At 42.1% G+C, this 19,352-nt stretch overlaps 1 protein-coding gene and 1 non-coding gene across 5 annotated transcripts in view; one reads left to right on the plus strand and one right to left on the minus strand.

Moving 5' to 3' along the window:
- Nucleotides 1–8,783: 8,783 nt before the first annotated feature.
- Nucleotides 8,784–19,352, plus strand: part of SETX (senataxin) — a 53,407-nt gene continuing 42,838 nt past the window's right edge. For 2 of the 4 annotated variants that reach the window (XM_016133880.2, XM_036238343.1), the window contains exons 1-4: nucleotides 8,784–8,916; nucleotides 9,866–9,980; nucleotides 16,674–16,857; nucleotides 17,814–18,024. In XM_016133880.2, the coding sequence (XP_015989366.2) occupies nucleotides 16,681–16,857; nucleotides 17,814–18,024 (388 nt within the window). In that variant the 5' untranslated portion in view covers nucleotides 8,784–8,916; nucleotides 9,866–9,980; nucleotides 16,674–16,680. Of the gene's footprint in view, nucleotides 8,917–9,338; nucleotides 9,399–9,865; nucleotides 9,981–16,673; nucleotides 16,858–17,813; nucleotides 18,025–19,352 lie in introns of all 4 variants that reach the window. The other 2 variants (XM_036238341.1, XM_036238342.1) reach the window with 2 other exon arrangements.
- Nucleotides 12,931–13,036, minus strand: LOC118601074. The gene has a single exon (XR_004950177.1). It is a non-coding gene; the product is annotated as a U6 spliceosomal RNA (small nuclear RNA).

The raw sequence follows: 19,352 nt of genomic DNA on the forward strand, positions 1-19,352 counted from the left end.
CCGAGGGGACGTGCTGCAGCCCCCTATCCCCCACGCCCCACAGAGCCCCGCACCCCGAGCCCGCCCCTCTGCTGCCTCCCCAAACTCTGGGCTGTCTGCCGCTGCCGCCCTTGCAGGAGCCTGTGCAGCTGTGTGTGTCCCTTCTCTGCTCTGTGGCCCCAGCAAGAACCCGTACAAGTGCCTCCCCTTAGCAGGACTCCGCTGGCAAGGAAATCAAGGGTGCAGGTGTCTCGGTACAGGGGGCAGGCAGCACGGGGAGGAAGGCGTGGGTGGACAGGACACCATAGCCAGCGATGTCACCGTCTGTGCCGAGATGCAATGCCGCGGTCCCCTGAGCTTTCTCTCTGATGTCATTTGTGTTGCATCATGATACGTTCAATTGGCTAATCCATCTACAGAGCCAGGTGCCGTCCCAAACCTGTCACGATTGGAGAAGGAAGACTAGAGGAGTCCTTGGTCGCCACGTATCCCCAGCACCCAAAACAGTGTCATGCAAATTAGAGACACTAGGTAAATGCTCAGTGAGCAAATGAGTTCTGTTTTTAGCAAGCATTTTGCCTTTAGTCACCTGTCTGTCAAACAGCGAGTCTCTGTGCTGATGGGAATACAAAGCATGCGTTTCTTTTGGAGGACAAGCCGGTGACGTATGTCTAAGCCTTAAGAACGCATGTACTCTGTGCTCCAGCAGTTTCACTTCTGGAATTTAAGGAAATAATGGAACTAGGGTATAAAATGGCACATTTATAACGTGAAAAATAGAAAAAGGTGTAAATGATCCTTAATAGGAGATTTGTTAAATAACAGTATATTCCTAAAATGGAATATCATGCAATAATTAAAAATGATGATAGATTTGGTTAACTCAAAAAGATGTGAACAATATTATCAACTGGAATATTTCAGAAGAGTATATCTATTTTCTCAATTTTGTAACAGTCAAAAAATAAAGGAAATTATGTATATACAGATGCATTAAAATGTGTGGAAGGAATTAAACCCAAAATGTCGGTGGTTTTCTCTGGGCGGTGGGATTGTGAGTTTATAGCTCAGAACCCTGCATTTGCAAGTGCCGAAAAATCAGACTGAGATAGCTGCGAGGATTCTGGGAACTCAGGACCAAAAGCTTTTGTCGATGAGTTCTCGTAGTGAGTGAGGCGGGGGTCCGGCTACTCAGTCACCAGGATGTGCTTTCCCTCCAGAGTCCCCTTCATTAGTCACATGTTTCCGCAGTCCTGCGCCCATTCAAAAGGGGGTCTTCCGGTTTTCCTTGCTTAAGCCCTGGGTTTTGCTTGTAATGCCCACATGAGAGCACGCGCCCAACTGCGAAGCATCCCTGTAACCAGGGGCACGGGATTGGCTTCGACCAAGCCGGGCTCACCTCTGGAGCCGGGATTTAGCTCAACATTCTGGAACGGCTGAGAGGTAAATGCCCCAGTGGAAAATCAGGGTCCCGTGAGCCGCAGAAGAGGTGAATGGACGAGGAAGCCAACCACAAGTGAAGCAGACCGCGGGTGATCGCCCGCGCCGAGTTGTATGCCGCCGCCCCCCCCCCCCGCCCAAACTTGTGTGTTTTGTAAAAGTTTGATCTTTATAACTTTCTCTCACCTGTATCTCCCATGTGCCTCCCCGCAATGTGTAGAGAAGTACACCATACAAACCTTACTTTTACCAAACGCTGTTTTACACATTACCCAGGAATTTGGAAGAAAAGACCGGCTGTCAAGTGCAGGTCCAGGGGAGAAGGTTTTAAGGGGAACACCTGTTTGTTCTGGGACATGCAGACTTTGCTGTACTGATGGGGTACGTGTGAGAGGACTCCCAGTTTACTGTGGTGAGAAGGGGTAGAGGAGGGACCTCAAGGAATGTCCCTACTTGGGAGGAAGTGAAAGAGGAAGAGGAGACTCAAAAAGTGGACAAGATAAAGAGAAAAAAAGAATATTAACATAAACAAAACCAAGCAATAAATCTAATTGTTTTCATACTGTTTGGCTGCATTATTTCAGTTCTTGGTCATTTTGCGCCTTGCAGTAAGCATGTTTTTTAGCTATTTATCTTCACTTACAGACCTCATTACTCAGCAAAGTGGCCCAGGACTCTGCAGCAGTGTCATAATCAGACCAAGCCATGGATTCTGGTCACACCGCTGCTCTCAGTTCACCAAGCATTGTTGACCATACGCGGTGAGCTGGGTGCTGTTTGAAGCTAAAATGCAGGAGTGAACGGCACAGATTTGATGCCTGTTCTCTTGGAGTCTGCCCAACCTAGCACTTTCTGAACACCGTTTCCAGTTTGTTTCCTGAAATACACACCACAGTTGTAATTCTTTGAGCTCACCAAACAGTCCCCTAGTCTGTCGGCCCGCCCACAGCCATCCGAGCAGCCCCCCGGCCCGTCAGCCTGCCCCCAGCCCATCCGAGCAGCCCCCCGGCCCGTCGCCCACCCCCAGCCCATCTGAGCAGCCCCTCGGCCCACCCCCAGCCATCCGAGCAGCCCCCCGGCCCGTCGGCCCGCCCCCAGCCCATCCGAGCTGCGCAGAGCCCATTAGCACAGGCCTCCTCTTCTGGGCATCCTCACTCTTACTCTCCCCCTCGGTGGTACTTCTCTGTTCAAGACCCCAGAACTGCATGAGCGCTTCCATCTGCCTCCCACCTGCACCCCAATTCTTGAATGCTCCTGGAAGACAGTCACACAGCTGAGCTAGCTGGCTTCATTTCAATGGCAGTGAACCTCAGGCCACTTGGCACTACCAGAGGCTGCTGCTCTAATTCTCTACGGGGCTTGCTTTGCGTTTCTCCTGTCGGCTCTTTGATCCATGCGACTTGCCCACACCTTTCTTCTGCCCCATTCATAATTTACTGAGAAAACTGCACCCGTCAGTCATCAACCCCTCCCCGCTCCACCAACCAGACACATCTCCCTCCAGCTACACTCACTCCTTCTAAGAGCGGACCCCCGACACCAGCCCCGCAGCCTGGCGCAGAGTGTGATCCTCTACTGATCTGACTCCCAAGTTGTCAGTCTCTCCTGTTCTGGACTGTTATCACCATATAAACAAACTCTGGGGTAAGCATCTCTAACTAGATTTGTGGAATCGGCATTTCCTTCTGCACTCTTCCCACTGCGCCCACCTTACAGGCTCCTCGGGGCTGTTTGGTTGAAATGACATCGACCTGCCTTCTCTCCCAAGCGTGCACTTACAGGTCAGTTTGTCTCCATAGCTCCAGGCTGAAAAATTCATCTGCCATCTCTGTTTAGGCATCTTCCATGCCCAGTTTAACATGTTACAAACAACTTTGCGGTCGCCCACACACCCCTCAAAGTCTGTCGCGCGCCCCGAGGCGTTCTCTGCCAGTGGTGTCGCTTCCACTCGGTGGAAGCCAGAAACCGAGCAGTCACCCCCCTTTGCCGCTGTCCTCCAGTACTCCCTCAGCCAGTCATTAGCACATCCCAGCAATTCTGCCTTCACACGGTCAGTGGAATCTACCTCCGCCGTCATCCTCCAGGATGGCAGCCGTCATCCTCCCTGTCTGAACTACTCCGGTCTCTCTGCTCCCACTGTTGGCCCTCCTCTGATCTCTACTCCTGCAGCTGCAAAATTGGTCCTGTTATCACCCTTTTAGAACCCTTGAAATGGTTCCCCACTACATTTGGTGGTAATAGTCAGACTCTGTCGTAGCATCTACCAAGGTTTTGCACGATATTCCATTGCTTATCTTTCCAACTCTGTCACAGGCCCCAGTTCCCCTCCCCTCATAAAAGTAAAAAGGAAGCCCATCAGTATAATTCCCCATGTTACTAAAGAATAAAAACCATATGTAGGGCCAAAATATAAGAAAATTGCATTTGATAAATTCCAAATCTATCCAATGAAAATAGAAGGCAACTTCCTCAACCCAATAAAGGTATCTACAAAAATGTGCACCAAACATTATTTTTAAAAGTAAGACATTGAAAAATTTCCCTCTGAGATTGATAAAGAGAAGGATGCCTACTCTCAACACTTCTCAGCATTATCCAGCCAGTGCAGTCGATCAAGAGAAGGAAGTGAAAGCTACAAGGGTTGGAAATGAAGATGTAAAACCGCCATTATCCATAGATGATTTGACTGTGAATACAGGAAAAATCCAAAAGAACCTACAGAGAATGTGCTGGAATTAGTATATTAAGTAAAGTTGCTGGAGACAAGATCAATATATAAAAATCAATTCCATATCTATACTGGTGGCAAACAGAACATTTTAAATTTTAAGTAAATCTGTATTAAATTTCTATGCGGCCATAACAAATTGTCACAAATTGTAAAGCTACACAAAGTCATCGTGCAGTCCTGTAGGTCAGAAGTCCTGTATGAATTTCACAGAGGATGAATAGGCAGAGCACAGAGGATTTTTAGGGCAGTGAAAGTCCTTTTTGTATGACATAATGATGGAGACATAACATTATACATTTGTCCAAACGCATACAAGGTACAACAGCAAGAGTGAATTGTAACGTGAAATACAGACTCTAGGTGATTATGATGTATCAATCAATGTAGGTTCGTCAATCGTAACAAATGCTATTACTCTGATAGAGGATGTTGATAGTGGGGAAAGTCATGCATGTGTGGGGGACAGGGGAGAATGTCAGAAATCTCTGTACCTTCTTCTCAATTTTGCTGTGAACCTAAAACTGCTCCTAATAAATAGTCCTTTTAAAAAAATGGTCAAAGGACTCATGCAGACAATTCGTAAAGAAGATATACTGATTCCAGTAAGCACATGTAAAGATGTTCTACATCGTTAGATGCCAAGGAAGTACAGTGAGGGATTCTTTTAAGCCCCTAGGATAACTGATACTGAAAAGATTCACAACAGGAAGTGTCATATAAGGTTGTGGAATACATGGAACTCTTTTTTTCTTTTTTTTTTTTTAAGCCTCCAGCACCTGGTCTCCCTAGGTGATTTCCCATCCAAGTACTACCCAGGCCCGACCCTGCTTAGCTTCTGAGATCAGACATCAGGCTTGTTCAGGATGGAATGGAAGTCTTAACACTTTGTTACAGGAATGTAAGATGGTCAAATCACTTTGGGAAATGGATTGCAAGTGTTCATAACGTTAAAGACAAACCTACTTAAATCTGGAAATTCTACTCCTGGATATTCAACCTTAACAAAAACATACAACCATGAAAAAGACTTGTAAAGTGATGTTCATAACAACTCTATTCATAATAGCAAAAAAGTTAAAACCACCCAATACCCACTAGTGGATGAGTGAAAAAAAATAAATTGTGGTATTTTAACTATTGTGGTTTTATTCTAGTCTTACAATTGTTAACTGTTATTTTATTCTTTTCCTTTTTTGGTCTTACAGTCTCATGCTCATATTTTAAGCACATAAAAATGCCTTGTTAACGAATGTCTAACTTGTAGATAACAGTTGGCTTGATTGAGAAGTCTAGAAACAGACTTCAAAGGGAGCTAGCAGTCCCCAGCCCATTTGGTGCCCAAGGATTGACTGCCAGATCCTCCCCAGACCTCGGCATGGCCAGCGCCAGGTGCCTTATCAGAGTGGCTGTGAAGGAGAGTTCATCGTGCTGACTGGTACCTTAAAAGAGAGGCTCCCCACCCCTCTTTAATTCTTTTGTTTTACTTGCCTCCCCTCTGGGAGGCTTGAAAAACAAGCCAAGGTCAAAAGACAAGATAGATGGCCTTGGCCTTCCCCGTCCCTCCAGGATACAGCCCTCTCTCTGGAGCTTTGGTAGGTCTCCCTTATCCCTTGCCCAGACCTCTCCCTATAATAACCTCTGCCTGCAATGAAGTGGCAGGGCAGCCTTTGTGACAGAAGCCCGCCATCCTCTCAGGATGCTGGCTCTTGAATAAACCTGCTTTCCTTCTACCAAACTCTTATCCCCTGAGTTACTGGCTTATGGGCGGCAAGCTGCCGAGCCTGAGTTGGGTAACAGTATTATTCATTTTGTGATACCCTACTCCGCAATGAAAATGAGTTGCTGATATATGCAATATCTATGAACCTCACACACTTCACGTTGAACGAAAGGCAGACAAAAGAGTACCTAATGTGTAATTCCATTGATACAGAGTTCTAGAACAATCTAAATGATCTATGGGGATTGAAGTCAGATGAGCAGTGCCATCAGGTAAGTGTGGTGAAGGGGATTTACTGCAAAGTGGCCTAAGGGCACTTTCTGGAATGAAGAAAATGTTTCATATCTTGATTGGAGATGGTTACATGAAATTATGGAGTTGTTAAAACTCCTCAAACTATTCACATAAAATCCAGGTATTTTATTGTCTATAACTATATATAAATTATATAAAGTTGATGAAATTAATGGAATATGAGGCAAAAGTGAGGATAATAATGGAATTAATAGAAATTATTTTAAAAATTCAATAATTCATTAGAAGACATCCGGTTCAAATAGAAATAATGAGTAACAGGCTTTTGGATTGTTGATAATCAAAATGATGAGTGAATCAAATGATCAAACTGGAAAAAGTGCTGAAATTTTATATAAAATTCTGACATAAAACTCACAATATGGATTGAAAAATGACAAGATCTATGATAACCTGTGGTAATAAGGTGTCATCAGTTTGAAGTATTTAGGTTCAATCACTACACCAGACACTTTTTGTGCTCCGATATCATACATGGAAAAAAGATCAGAATTTAATTTGGGAATCCTAAAATTTTACATGACATGATAAAATCATTAATTTGAAGCTTTTATAAGCTCGATAAAATTTCATCAACCTTGCTAGAGAAAAGACTGAATAATTTTTGCATTTTCTCTATGAAATGATCTTCATCCTTATTGTCGAGGTAAAGTTTATGAAGCCAAATTATGTAACTTTTACAGAATTGTGTTTGCACTTTATTTTGTTTTTTTTTTCTCCCTTGGATTTTGTTATATTTGTGGGGTTTGTCTATTTTTTAAAAATTATAATTTTGCCATTTTACTCCAAATAAATAGTCCCAATTTTTTATTTATAAATTGTATTGCAGTATTTTTAAGAACACCCCTCAAGTTGTGTAAGCTTTGGGCTCTACAACTCCTGACTATACTTTGGATCAATCTTGGGACGTAATGTTGAATGTAAAAAGCAATTTTCAGAAAAATGCAGTAAGTATAATTTTATAAAGTTAAAAAGCATGCAAAATTTAATCTATTGTTTACATATTAAAACCAAACATGGTAAAAATATGAGGAAAGGCCAACAGAGGGCTCAGAGGAAAGTTGAAATTATGACTTTAGTGGACACTAGGCACTTTTTGCCTTCATGAGCACTTTTGTCCTTAATATCAAAAAATCATATTTTATGACTTGTTATAAAGACAAATATATTAATGTTAAATTCTAAAAGACTTTTTATCCTAAAATTCCACTTTTCTGATCTTATCGGAAGTTATAACATTTTTCTGTGTCCCTAGCCCAAACTATCATGCCTGATGGAAATGTCCCCTTTGTTCAGTATTCAGAATAATATTCTACTTCTTACACTGTGGTGAATAGCTTGGCATTTTATTATATTCTTTCATTTTTACTTAAAAAAACATAGGTAATCAATTCTACAAGGATATACATAAAAATAGTTTTCTCAGAAATAGAAATTCAGGTGATTTTTTTCCACCTTATCTTTCTTCAAAAAAAGTTTTTTTTCCCTAATAGCCACCTAGATTTTGTTAAAAGTATTACATAAAAATATTTTTTAAAGGATACACAATTTATAACGCACTATAGTTTGAAACATTTTTCTCATTTGAACATTTAGTTTGAGTAGGGCCTATTTCGCAGGGTAGAAAAATCTAGGCCTATTTCACAGGGTAGAAAAATCTAGGCCTATTTCACAGGGTAGAAAAATCTAGACTGGAGGAGAATAACGGTATTTGCCCTGTGCTCCAACTGCCAACCCCCCCCATCCTTAAATTACCATAACGGCTGTTTAATTACTATAACGGCTTATTTAATTACCATAACGGTCCATAACGGTCATCGAGGCTTTCCAGTAAGCCACGCCCCTTCCTAGAACGTTCCGGTACTATTTAAGCCTTCGCCCTCGCTCTTTCTTGGCTTTGCTCCTTCTCACTCTTGGGTTAAGGTTGTCCTCGGTAAGTCCATCGCTGACCAACCAGACTGAATCGGCCCATCTCAGCCTCTTCTTTCTTTACAGCATTAATCGGTATTAGGACTTATTTCTTTTTTTTTTTGTCTTGTCTACTAGATTGAAAGTGGAAAAGCTAGTGGTGGTCATCAAAGTCAGTAGTAGGGGTTAAAAAAAATGAGTAGGCTTTTCCGTGGTGGTTTTACTGTTAGTCTGTATTTTTCGTTACAATATTTAGTATATCTCTTCTAAAATACGAAGTACAATACTTAATGTATCCCTTTTCTGTAAAGTATATCTATTCTTCCAATTACATGTTGATTACGTATTATATTTTAGGTCTTTAAAGGAAATCTAAAGGGAAAAAAATATTCCTTCTCAATCCGTAATCCACCCTGCTGAAACACCTGAGGTGTTAAAAACAGAAAGGGACAGGACGGAAAAGGCAGAAAGTTAAGCCTTTAAGTCACCTGGGCCTGGCCCCGTCGGGGCGCGCGGGCCCCTCCACGCCCCCGGAGGAACTCCTGGGCGGGGCCGCCCACCAACGCGCGGACGCTTCTGATTGGTCGGGCCCGGAGACCGGAAGTGACGCAAGCCAGGCGCGTCGGCCTCCCGTCCCCGCCCCTCGCCGCTCCAAAACAAGAAAGTGGCGGCTGGGGCGGCGCCGGCGGCCGGCGGACGGCGCGCAGGGGGCGGGGCCGTGGCTGTGGGTTGGGTAGCGGTGTTCGGCCCCGCACTTCCGCTCTCGGCCGACTGTTTCGCGGAGGCATGGAGGCGGGCTCCGGCCGACGCGAGGTCAAGCTGGGTGAGGAGCGCGGCGGGCTCGGGGTCGCAGGCCGGGGGGCGGCCGCGCGCGCGCATCGAGTAACCGTCGCGGCGCGTGAGGGCCGGGCGGCCGGGCGGGGGAGGGGCGGTGCAAGCTCTGCCGCTTTTCTCCAGAGGGTCGCGGGCCTCAGGCGGGAGCATTCCTGTAGCGCCGGGGGGTGGGGGGGGTCCCCCCGGTGCCTCCCCGCTGGTGCCCGCTTGCAGCCCTGTGTCCCGGGCGCTGGGACTCTTCCCCCGCCACACTCCTCCCTGTTGTCTGCGCTGTGGTGTCGTGTGAGCTACTTTCTGGTCTGGGCTCTGCGTAGTGTCCTCGGGTGGGTGGGGGGTGAGAGGTGAGGGGCGAGGGGGTCTCACTGTAGAAAGTCGACTTCTGTACTCCCCTTCTCTCCTTCTGCCCCGGAGTCTCGCTTTGGAGAGAGCCCCCCGGAGTGGCCACCTGAGCCTTCCCTGCTCCACCTGAAGGTGATGAAGCGCTGACAACCGGACGAGGGGGCTTTGTCCGCCCGCCTCACCTTGCAGGAGCGGCGGTGTGCCGCAGGCTGGCATGGCCGGAGGGGACTGGGCGCGGGGCTTGAAGAACCCTACGCCTGGAGGAAGAGTTGGCAGTTTGAAGTGACAAGAGATGTTAATTACGGTCCTAGGGCAGATCTTACCTGCATTCGCTCTTGGGGAGTTTTTGACGGAGGCCCTTAGCTGTTCCCTGAGGAGGGCCGGTCCCCTGTGGAACTAGTCCCTGTAGAGTCAGAATCCCAGTTGCACCATTTCATTACTTGTGTTCCCACGGTCAAGTTGTCTCATCTCTGAGCTTGAGCTTTTTCATCAAATGAGAACATCTGGCTCTGTTTAATAGAATTGTTGTGAAACTCAGATGAGATAAAGAGTATACACATCATTTCATCAGTTTTTTTTTTCTTTCTTTCTTATTTCAGAAATGTTCTTTTGGGTCCAGAGTCTGGTTACATGTGAATGCAAATCTTCACCCATTCACAAGTAAGCCCAGGAGTCTCGACTGAAAGGATCACTTCTCTGTAAGCCTTAGCCCAGGTAATTATTTTTTTAAATAAACATTTAAGACATTTTTTCAGTCACAGAATACGTGTCAAGCCCTGGAGTAGAAATGATATACAAAAGAGATTCTTGCCCTACAGATTCAGAATTGCTGAGGATGGAGCAGGTGAGTGGTAGAGGTGGGAAACATAAGTAAACAGCTCAGCCCGGGGTACGTGCAATGATAGAATCATACGCAGAGTCCTGCGATGACAGACGAAAGTCATCAAAGACAGACTAGCCAGGAGAGGAGGGTCTGAGAAGCTCACAGACATACCACTCAGGGTTGGGTTGCACGTGGGTAGTTCTCAAATCGGGCTTCTTATCAGAATCTCTGGTGGAATTATTTAAACAGGATGAATCTGAATTTTATCATAGTATCTCATCTATTTCTTTTAAAGTTTCTTTGGTGAGTTCGATGCACCTTCAGGGTTAGGAACCGGGCACAGGTATGAAGGGCGGGTGTTCAAGGCAGATGGAAGAGCATCCATAAAGGCAGAGAATGCCAAACACCATGAAGCGTTGTAGGAAGAGCAAGTTGGGGGTGGCAGGGGGTGGTGGGTGGCTGGCAAGAGATGATGCTGAATCCACATCATGGAGGGCCTCGTGTAGTGAGCTCAAAATTTTGAATTTTACCCCAAAACTGGAGAAGTCATTTGTGTTTTCAAAGTCCAGGTGTTTTTTTTTTCCCCTTTTGGCAGCATTTTGGAGGAAGAATTGGTGGTGGATCAAATAAGGGGCAGAAGAAGTCCATTTAGGCTTCTTCACTGATCCATAGAAATAACAGAAACGTATTAAACTACGGCAGTGTCAGTCTCACTGAGAATAGCGTATAGACGTGATTGTCGAGGCAGACTCGAGCTCAGAGAGATGGGGCTGGGGGAGAGGAGAGTACAGGCTAATTCCCAGATTACTGGTTTGAAAACCGAAGGGATGTAATGCCATAGTATAGAAAATACCACATTTCAGCGAAGGACTTTGTTCTCTTCTGTTTATTTTGAGGTGCCTGTCAGGCGAGTCGAGATTTCCTGTGCGCTTGGATATTGGATATATTTTTGTGGAATTCTAGGATAGGTTGTCGTGTATTGAGTAGCTGAAATATAGTTAAGCATTGCATTACAAAGGTCACACACATTCTCAGTCCTTGAGAAAGTTCAGTGTAGGTAGTAGTCAAAGCGTGGTGTAGGTCAGCCGGAAAGGATATTGAATGAAGAGGTTAGAGTCCTGAGGAGAAGCCTTTGGAAATTAACATTTAATGAGGTGGAGGGGTCGGGGAGAGGAAAAGGCGATTGTGAAGGAGATTGGGTAAAGGAACAGAAAGGAGAGTGACGTGTTGCCTCAGCTGAGGAATGCACGGTCAGCATTCTCGTATGCCGTCAAGGAGTCAAAGGACCTCTTGGATTTGGTAAGACAGAGTTAATTAAGGACTATGGTGAAAACAGTGAAATAAGGGTAGAAACCACAGTGCAAAGGGACCGAAGAAGTGAATCTAGATTACTTTTACTTTTTCAAGAAGTTTAGTTGGGAAGGAAAGAAGAAAGTGATAGTTTTCAATGTTTTCTGTTTTACTTAATTTGCTTAGCATGATTATCTCAGGATCCATCCATGTTGCAAATGGCAGCATTTTGCCTTACAGCTGAGTAATATTCCCATGTATATGTGTACCACATCTTTTTTATCCATCTATCGTAGGTCGCTTTCATATCCTGGCCACCATGAATAAGGTTGCTATGAACATTGGGGTGCATGTATCTTTGTGGATAAATGTTTTCAGGTTTTCTGGGTGAATACCAAAAAGAGAGATTGCTGAGTCTTATGGTAATTCTATTCTCAGTTTTCTGAGGAACCTTTGTACTGTTTTTCATAGTGGTTGTACCAGTTTACATTCTTACCAGCAGAGTAGGAGGGTGCCTTTTTCTCCTCATCTTCTCAACACTGAGTATTGTCTAGTTGATAAACAGCCATTCTAACACATGCGAGGTGGTATCTCATTGTGGTTTTAATTTGCATTTCCCTAATAGCTAGTGAAGTTTTTCACTAATAGCTAGTGGAGTTGAGCATTTTTTCATATGTCTGTTGGCCATTTGTATGTCTTCTTGGAAGAAGTCTCTTCAGGTCTGCCCGTTTTTTTAGTTCTTTATATATTTTGGACATTAGGTCCTTATCGTTGTTTGCAAATATAGTCTCCCATTCGAATGGTTGCCTCTTTGCCTTGATGGTTTCTTTTACTATTCAGAAGCTTCTTTGTTTGATATAGTCTCATTCATATAGTCTCATTATTTTTGCTGTCAAATTCATAAACTCCTCTCTAAATCCAAGGTCCATGGTTTAGTACCTCTGGTTTCTTCTACGCAGTTTATTGTTTCAGGTCTTATATTTAGGTCTTTGATCCATTTTGAGTTAATTTTGGTGTATTATGCCAGGTAGCAATCTAGTTTCATTCTTTTGCATGTTGCTTTCCAATTTTCCCAGCATTATTTATTGAAGAGGCTTTCCTTTCTCCATTGTGTTTTTGGCTCTTTGGTTGAAAATTATTTAAAGTGCATTTCAAAGTTATAATATTAAAGCAGTTTGGTACTGATGCGTAAGTAGACACACAAAACAGTGGATCAGACCAGAGTCTAAGAATAGAAGCAGATAGTTCAAAAATTATTCAACAAATGGCTTTTGATGGGGGATTGCATTAAATCTGCATAATGTTTGGAGTAATGAGGTCATTTTAACTATATAGATTCTTCCAATCCATGAACACAAAATAACTTTCCATTTCTTTGTGTCTTTTTCAGTTTCTTTTAATATTGTCTTATAGTTTTCAGTGTATAGGTCCTTCACATGTTTCATTAGGTTTATTTCTAGGTAAATTATTCTTTTTGTTGCAATCGCAACATGAATTTTTCCCCCATTTTTATGAAAATTCATTGTTAGTATAGGAACACTATGATTTTTTTAAAATATGGAATGCTTCACGAATTTGCCTATCATCCTTGTGTAGGGGCTATGCTAATCTTATGTGTATCGTTCCAATTTTAGTATGTGTGCTGCCGATGTTGTATCCTGAAACTATTGTATCTGGTTATTATTTGATAGATTTTTAATGGGTCCTTTAGGGTTTTCTATATAGAGAATCATGTTGCCTGCGAAAAAATGACAGTTTGACTTCTTCATTCCCTATTTGGGTGCCTTTTATTTCTTTCTCTTGCCTAATTGCTCTAGCTAGGACTTCTAGCACTATGTTGAATAATACTGGTGATAGAGAACAGCCTTGTCTTGTTCCTGATCTGAGAGGGAAAAATCACCTCGTTTTGATGTGTGGGAGGTGGTTCGTTCTTCTGTCCTGCAGCTCAGTGGTTCCCTGGATACACCTCATCTGTGGTTCTGTAATGGTGCCAAGCAGTTGCAGTGAACGAAACTGACCTCTAGAAGAACTGAGTTGTGCAGAAACTTAGAAGATTCACAGTCCTCTACCAGTAATTTTCCCTCAAAAGAAAAATTATGACGTACCCTATTCAGAATTTTTTGGGTTTAGCTTTCAGGCCTGTGATGATTTTCGACTTGGGGGCATAAGCACACACATTATGGCCAGTTGGGAGGAATCACGGAAACGTTTCTATTGCTGGTGCGCACTATAGCACCATTCTCTGTCTTCTAGATTCCATGGCACTTACGGAGTATGTGGCAATTACTCCCACCTACTCTGAGAAAAGTTAGTCTTACTTTTTGGAGTGGAGGTAGGCTAGCTCTCTGAGGGGAATAACAAGCAGACTCCATCATTTTCTTAATGGAAAGTTTGTTTTGCTAACTGCGCTTTTAAAATGTCATAGAGGTGTTATTGGTACTTCAGTCCCTTAGTTTTTTTCAGTTTCAGTTGACTGCAGTCTTTTACTCTTGTCAAATCATGCTCAAAACAGTTAAGAAACCTCGAAGAAGTTTCACTTTCTATTCTTGAGTGTCAGTTCACTCCCCATATTGAATTAGTTCAACAGAAAAAACCTGACTTCTCTGCAGACCTCTTAGTATTATGAAATTGATCTTTCAGATATAAGAGATTCTCCTTTGAATAAAATAATTTTATATTCTGCGATGACTAGTAATATTCACTGTTACTTTGTAGTCCCTAATTTGTAACAAGGCAGGCATCAGCTCAATTGAATTAGTATCAGGAAAGGGCAGGACTCTCCTGCTGAACTGGCACCCTTTTTTTTTTTTTTTCAGATGAGAACTGTGTCCCTCATGTTATCTTTTGCTCTGCTTTTCAGGAAACCGAATTTAGGACTTTGCGAAATTAAATTTCTTCTATATAAATTTGGATTGCTCTTGCTTTTTAAATCTCCTTTTTAAATGTCCTTGTCTATATGTAGTACATGAACATTGAAAGCTTTTTAAAATTCTTTTTAAGAGCAGGAAGAAGGTATGTAATATTTAATAAGTTTAAAAATTAATTCATAAGGATTTGATTATAAAATCAAAACATGTATTTTATTATACTTATACATTTATATATAATTCTTTAATCATGGATATAAGAAGAAAATAAATAATTTTTTAAAAAAATCAGTTTAAAGAACTGGCATTATGCCACAAAAACCTGAGCATTTAAATGATTTCTGTTAAGATGTCGTTAGCAGAGATTATGCACTCTGAATTTTAGGGTGATACACATTCACAAGCCTCACTGCCAAGTTTCTGTGCTCAAATATTCAATGATTTGGGTCATGTTTCTTAACCTTTTATTGTCCTCTCTCCCTCCCTGAAAGGAAACATTTTATACATTTTTTTCCTACGAGTTTCCTGTGACTTTTAATATTAGTACTATATTGTATATCACTCTGTGTTATTGTATGTTTATCTGTGCTCTATATATAAAAAGAGTAAGACTACATAATGAAGGTGTTACAGTAATCCGAGTGGCAAACCTGAAGAGACTTCTCCCAAGAAGACATACAAATGGGTCAGGTTTCTCCAGATGAGGTTTGTTAGCTGATTCCCCATAAATCGGTAGTCTCCTGAAAGAATACTTGCTTTGATTCCCTTCAGGTGTGGTTTTCCTCTTCATTGTTTCAGACTGGCTGGTACCTGTTTAGATAATACCTGTTTAGATAATTCATGTTTTCCTCATGAATAGACTGGGGTGCTTGGAGAAGCAGACTGCAGAGTCAGAGCTGTTTCCTCATCACATGTCAGGTTATCAACGTGACGCACGGGCAATGTCGCCCCTCATCACTTGGTTTGGGTCACGTTGGCCAGGTGTCTCCACTGTGAAATCACTGTTTTTCCCTTTCCGTACTCTCTGGAGGTGGTCCACCAAGTCCAGCCCATGTTCAAGACTAGCTGGGGTTAAGTTCTTCCTGGAATGGAGAATACTGGTATGTATTATTTGACATTCTTCTATATGGGAGATTTGTCCCTTACACATTTGTTTACTCAGTCATTTATTTATGCCACTGTGAACTCACGCGTGTTAACTTTATACTGTTGGCTCTACTCCACTATTACATTGATTTTGTCCAGAATGTTTGAGCTTTGGCCATTGAGAGTTCTCTCGGGTTGGCTCCTGGGTCCCTTTGATGTGCCCCCACCCTTTTGTATTTTGAGCGCTTTCTGGCTCTGTGAGGTGCTCCAGGCTCACCTTGTATTGTTCCTGCCCCAACTCCTCCCTCCTTCCCGCCCTCATTTATTTGTTGATTTTCATGCAAGCATTTACTTTTTGTTTAGCCACAACATATGCAGACAGACAGCACCCTATTGACTTTTCTGTGCATTTAGTTAGGGATAGAAATAGAGCATCTGAGCTTACTTTTATTATACCTCATTAGAGTTTGAAATCTCTGGATTCTGGCTTCCATCCTATTTGCTGGTCCTCAGTTTCATGTCATCTGCAGGTCTGATAAACGCGCCTCGCATGTCTTTATTTACATCTTTGATACATTTGGTTCTTGGTATTTCCTAGTACCATCTTGCTACTTTGCTCTCCTTGAGATTGCTAGGATTCGGAAAATTATTTACTCTTAACCTTTTCACTTGATTTGGATGGTGGAGGCTCTGATGGTATTGTAAAAACTAAAGTTGGACACAGTCAGAAACTTGAAGTATGGAACGGACTTAGTAGCAACAGGTGAACATTTGTTGCTGTTACAGTGTGTTGATGAGCAGTGAATTATGGGCAGTGACGCACTATGGCAAATTCACGTGTATATACTTTCTAAACAAGAGAAAGCCCTTCTCTGGGTTTTTGTTATTGGTGTGGATTAATATTTGTGGATTTTTATGCCTCCAGGATTTCTGGAACATGGCGTCTGGGAGTGCGAGACTCCCTGAGGATTCCCCTGGGTTCCAGTGCGCCTCCAGCTCACTCCCTACTCTGCTTTGGCAGCGCCGATTATTCCGTCTCAGTGTTTCTATGTGTGTTACGTAGTTTTGAGCCTTCTTTATAGCACAGGTGTATACTGCCTCATGATTATAACTAACTGTTTTCATTTCATTATATTTTTCATGTGTCATAAGTTTTTAAGAGTGGGCTCAGAGTTTAGTCAGTGATTGACGGGCTGGCCAGCAGATGGCTGTGGACATGGCGGAGGCGCATTTTAAGTGCAAGTGAGGGGTGTTAGGCGGGGACGTGCCCATTCACACAGAATGGACCCGAAGTATTGCTTCGTTGCTTTCCTTCATCTTTGCCATCTTTTCTGAACGTAGGTGCAGAATGAGCACATGCTGTTGGTGTACGCCAGGTGGCATTTCCACCGTCGACTTCCTGAAGCTCTATGCATCCGGGACCCTATCCAGTGAATTTCAGACCGCCGACGAAGACCTCTGCTACTGCTTGGAGTGTGTGGCCGAGTACCACAAGGCCAGGGATGAGCTTCCATTCTTGCATGAGGTAATTTTCAGTAGATGTGTGAGAGTTTTCAGAGTTTGATACCTTGGAAGAGAATAAATTCGAACTCTGTTGGAAGTGTTCAGGGAACTGGTTATTTACACTTTGAAGGCTTATACACTTTTAGTAAATTCATTGCTGACTTAATGCTCGCTGACTGATGGAATGGAATTGAAACTTAAAGCACAATTTTCTGACTTCTCACCTTTAAGTCATTTTGACAGGAAACAGTTTTATGAAATGAAGTGATGTTTGGGGTTTTTTGGTTTATGTTTTTATGTCAAAATGGCTTGGGTTATTTTATTGGTTGATCTTTTTTGTTTCTCATTTCATTTTTTTTAATGGGTAAATGGTATAAACCCCTAAAGGCAAATATATCTTTCTAGTTATACTAACCAAAATGAAACATATAATTTTAAATACATGGCTTTGAATATTTGGTTTATCTGATGAAAAACAGAACACAAACCACAGAAATATCTACGATATAGAGAGAAGGGGAGGGGGTGATTAGTTTTGAATTTGTTGAGAAAACTTTTGCATTTGCAAAATTTCCTAGTTGTGAGGCTAACCAGTGTCTTAAACCAGCTGATGTGTAAGGTGAGTACCAGTAGCTGAAACTTAAAAGGGAAGAGGTGGAAGGCGTGGCTCATGCCTTTGACAAAGAAGCTCCAGCTTCCCCTTTCCTTTTTAATAGAGTATACTTGGTACGGGTGTTGAGATATTTACAGCAAACCTCCAAAAGCAATGTTAAACACCTCTTGCTCTACGTCCTCATATTCGTGTATCATAAAAATGGCCATGTTTAGTGACTATTTTCTTCAAATCTGGTATGTGATGTTTGGTACTTCTGAATTTTTATAGTTAGGAAAAGGCTTTCTAGACAGATCATCACATCCAGTGTATTTTGTTGATTATAAGATATATAAAGCATATTGCCCATTTTTCTTTTCCTGTAGGTTTTATGGGAATTAGAAACCCGACGTCTCATAATTCATTTTGAAAAATCCATGAGGGCAGAAATCGAAGATGATGATGAATTATACATAGTGGACAACAATGGAGAGGCACAGCTGTTTGACTTTACTGGCCAAGACTTTGAAAATAAGCTTCGGGTTCCTCTTCTTGAAATTCTGAAATATCCTTATCTGCTCTTACACGCACGTGTTAGTGAGTATCTGCATGTTCCACGAGTTACGTCAGTTTTGTTATTTCAAGGATTGTAGGAATTTAGGTTTATCTATATTGAAAATCTGTTTGTTAAACATAGACTACTTAATATTTTACCCAATGTTTTGTTGCTGAAGAGTCTAAACAAAGTAATTATGTGGTGAACACCACATATGCACCACACGGATTCTGCAGTTGCTAACATCTCGCTATATTTGTTTTATCACATATTCATCTATCCATTTAGTTTTTTATTATTGTAATTTGTAACAGGGTTTCTCAGCCTTGACACTGCTGATATTTTAGACAGGGTAATCATTGTTTGGGGTGCAGTGCTGTCCATTGTAGAATATTTACTGGCATCCTTGGCCTCTATCCACTAGATGCCATAGCATCCTGTTCTCCCCCGACCCAGCTGTAAAAACCAAAAGTGTCCACATACTGCCAGATGTCCTTTGGAAGTCAGGAGGGCAGAATTGCTTCTGGTTGAGAATTGCCGGGCTACTGTAGTTGTCATTAATCACTGTGGCATAGCGTTATCATGGCCGCCTAGATTTTGGTCATTTATATTTACATTTCTTAATGTTAATCTCTTAAAAGCAAAGACATTTTCTTGATCTGTTAAATTTAACAAAATAACAGTACTTTTAAAAGATCTGATATCTAGTTCATTTTAACATTTTTCCCAGTAATTGCAAAATGTATTTTGGCTGATTTGTTTATAGTTCAATCAGGGTCGATACATTGTATTTGGTTCCTGTTTCTTAAGTCTCTTTTAATCCCAAACAGTCTATTTGTACATACATGCGCACACACCTTTTTGTTGTTGTTTTTTTCTTAACTGACTTGTTGAGACCATTTAGTTGCCCTGTAGAATAAATAATGCACTTTGGGGATTATTCTGATTGCTTTCTTGTGATGTTATTTAACTTGTGTCTCTATCCTCTGTATTTTTAGTAAACTGGAAAGTCGATCTTAAAAAGATTTGATTAAATCTTTCTAAATTAAAATAATTAGATTTTAAAATTCTAGCAAGTCATTTTTCAAACATTAAAGACTATTACATCTAGGAAAGCATATAAGCTTAGTAGTTTTTCACAAACTAAACACACTCCTGTAGCCACCACCCAGATGAAGAAAATACCAGCACCCCAGGAAATCCCCTCACGCTTTCCTAGTCACTCTCTTCTGCAAAGCCAACCACTGTTACTGAGTGTTCTTTGAAGCTTGACAGGCTGGAGTTGATTCAGCTGATAGGGTAAAGGTATGGTTGATTCTGTTCATGACACTTCTGAAAGAGTAATGAAATTTCCATAAAGCAGCAGGAA

The sequence above is a fragment of the Rousettus aegyptiacus genome, unplaced genomic scaffold (assembly GCF_014176215.1).
Source record: "Rousettus aegyptiacus isolate mRouAeg1 unplaced genomic scaffold, mRouAeg1.p scaffold_m13_p_3, whole genome shotgun sequence".
NCBI lineage: Eukaryota > Metazoa > Chordata > Mammalia > Chiroptera > Pteropodidae > Rousettus > Rousettus aegyptiacus.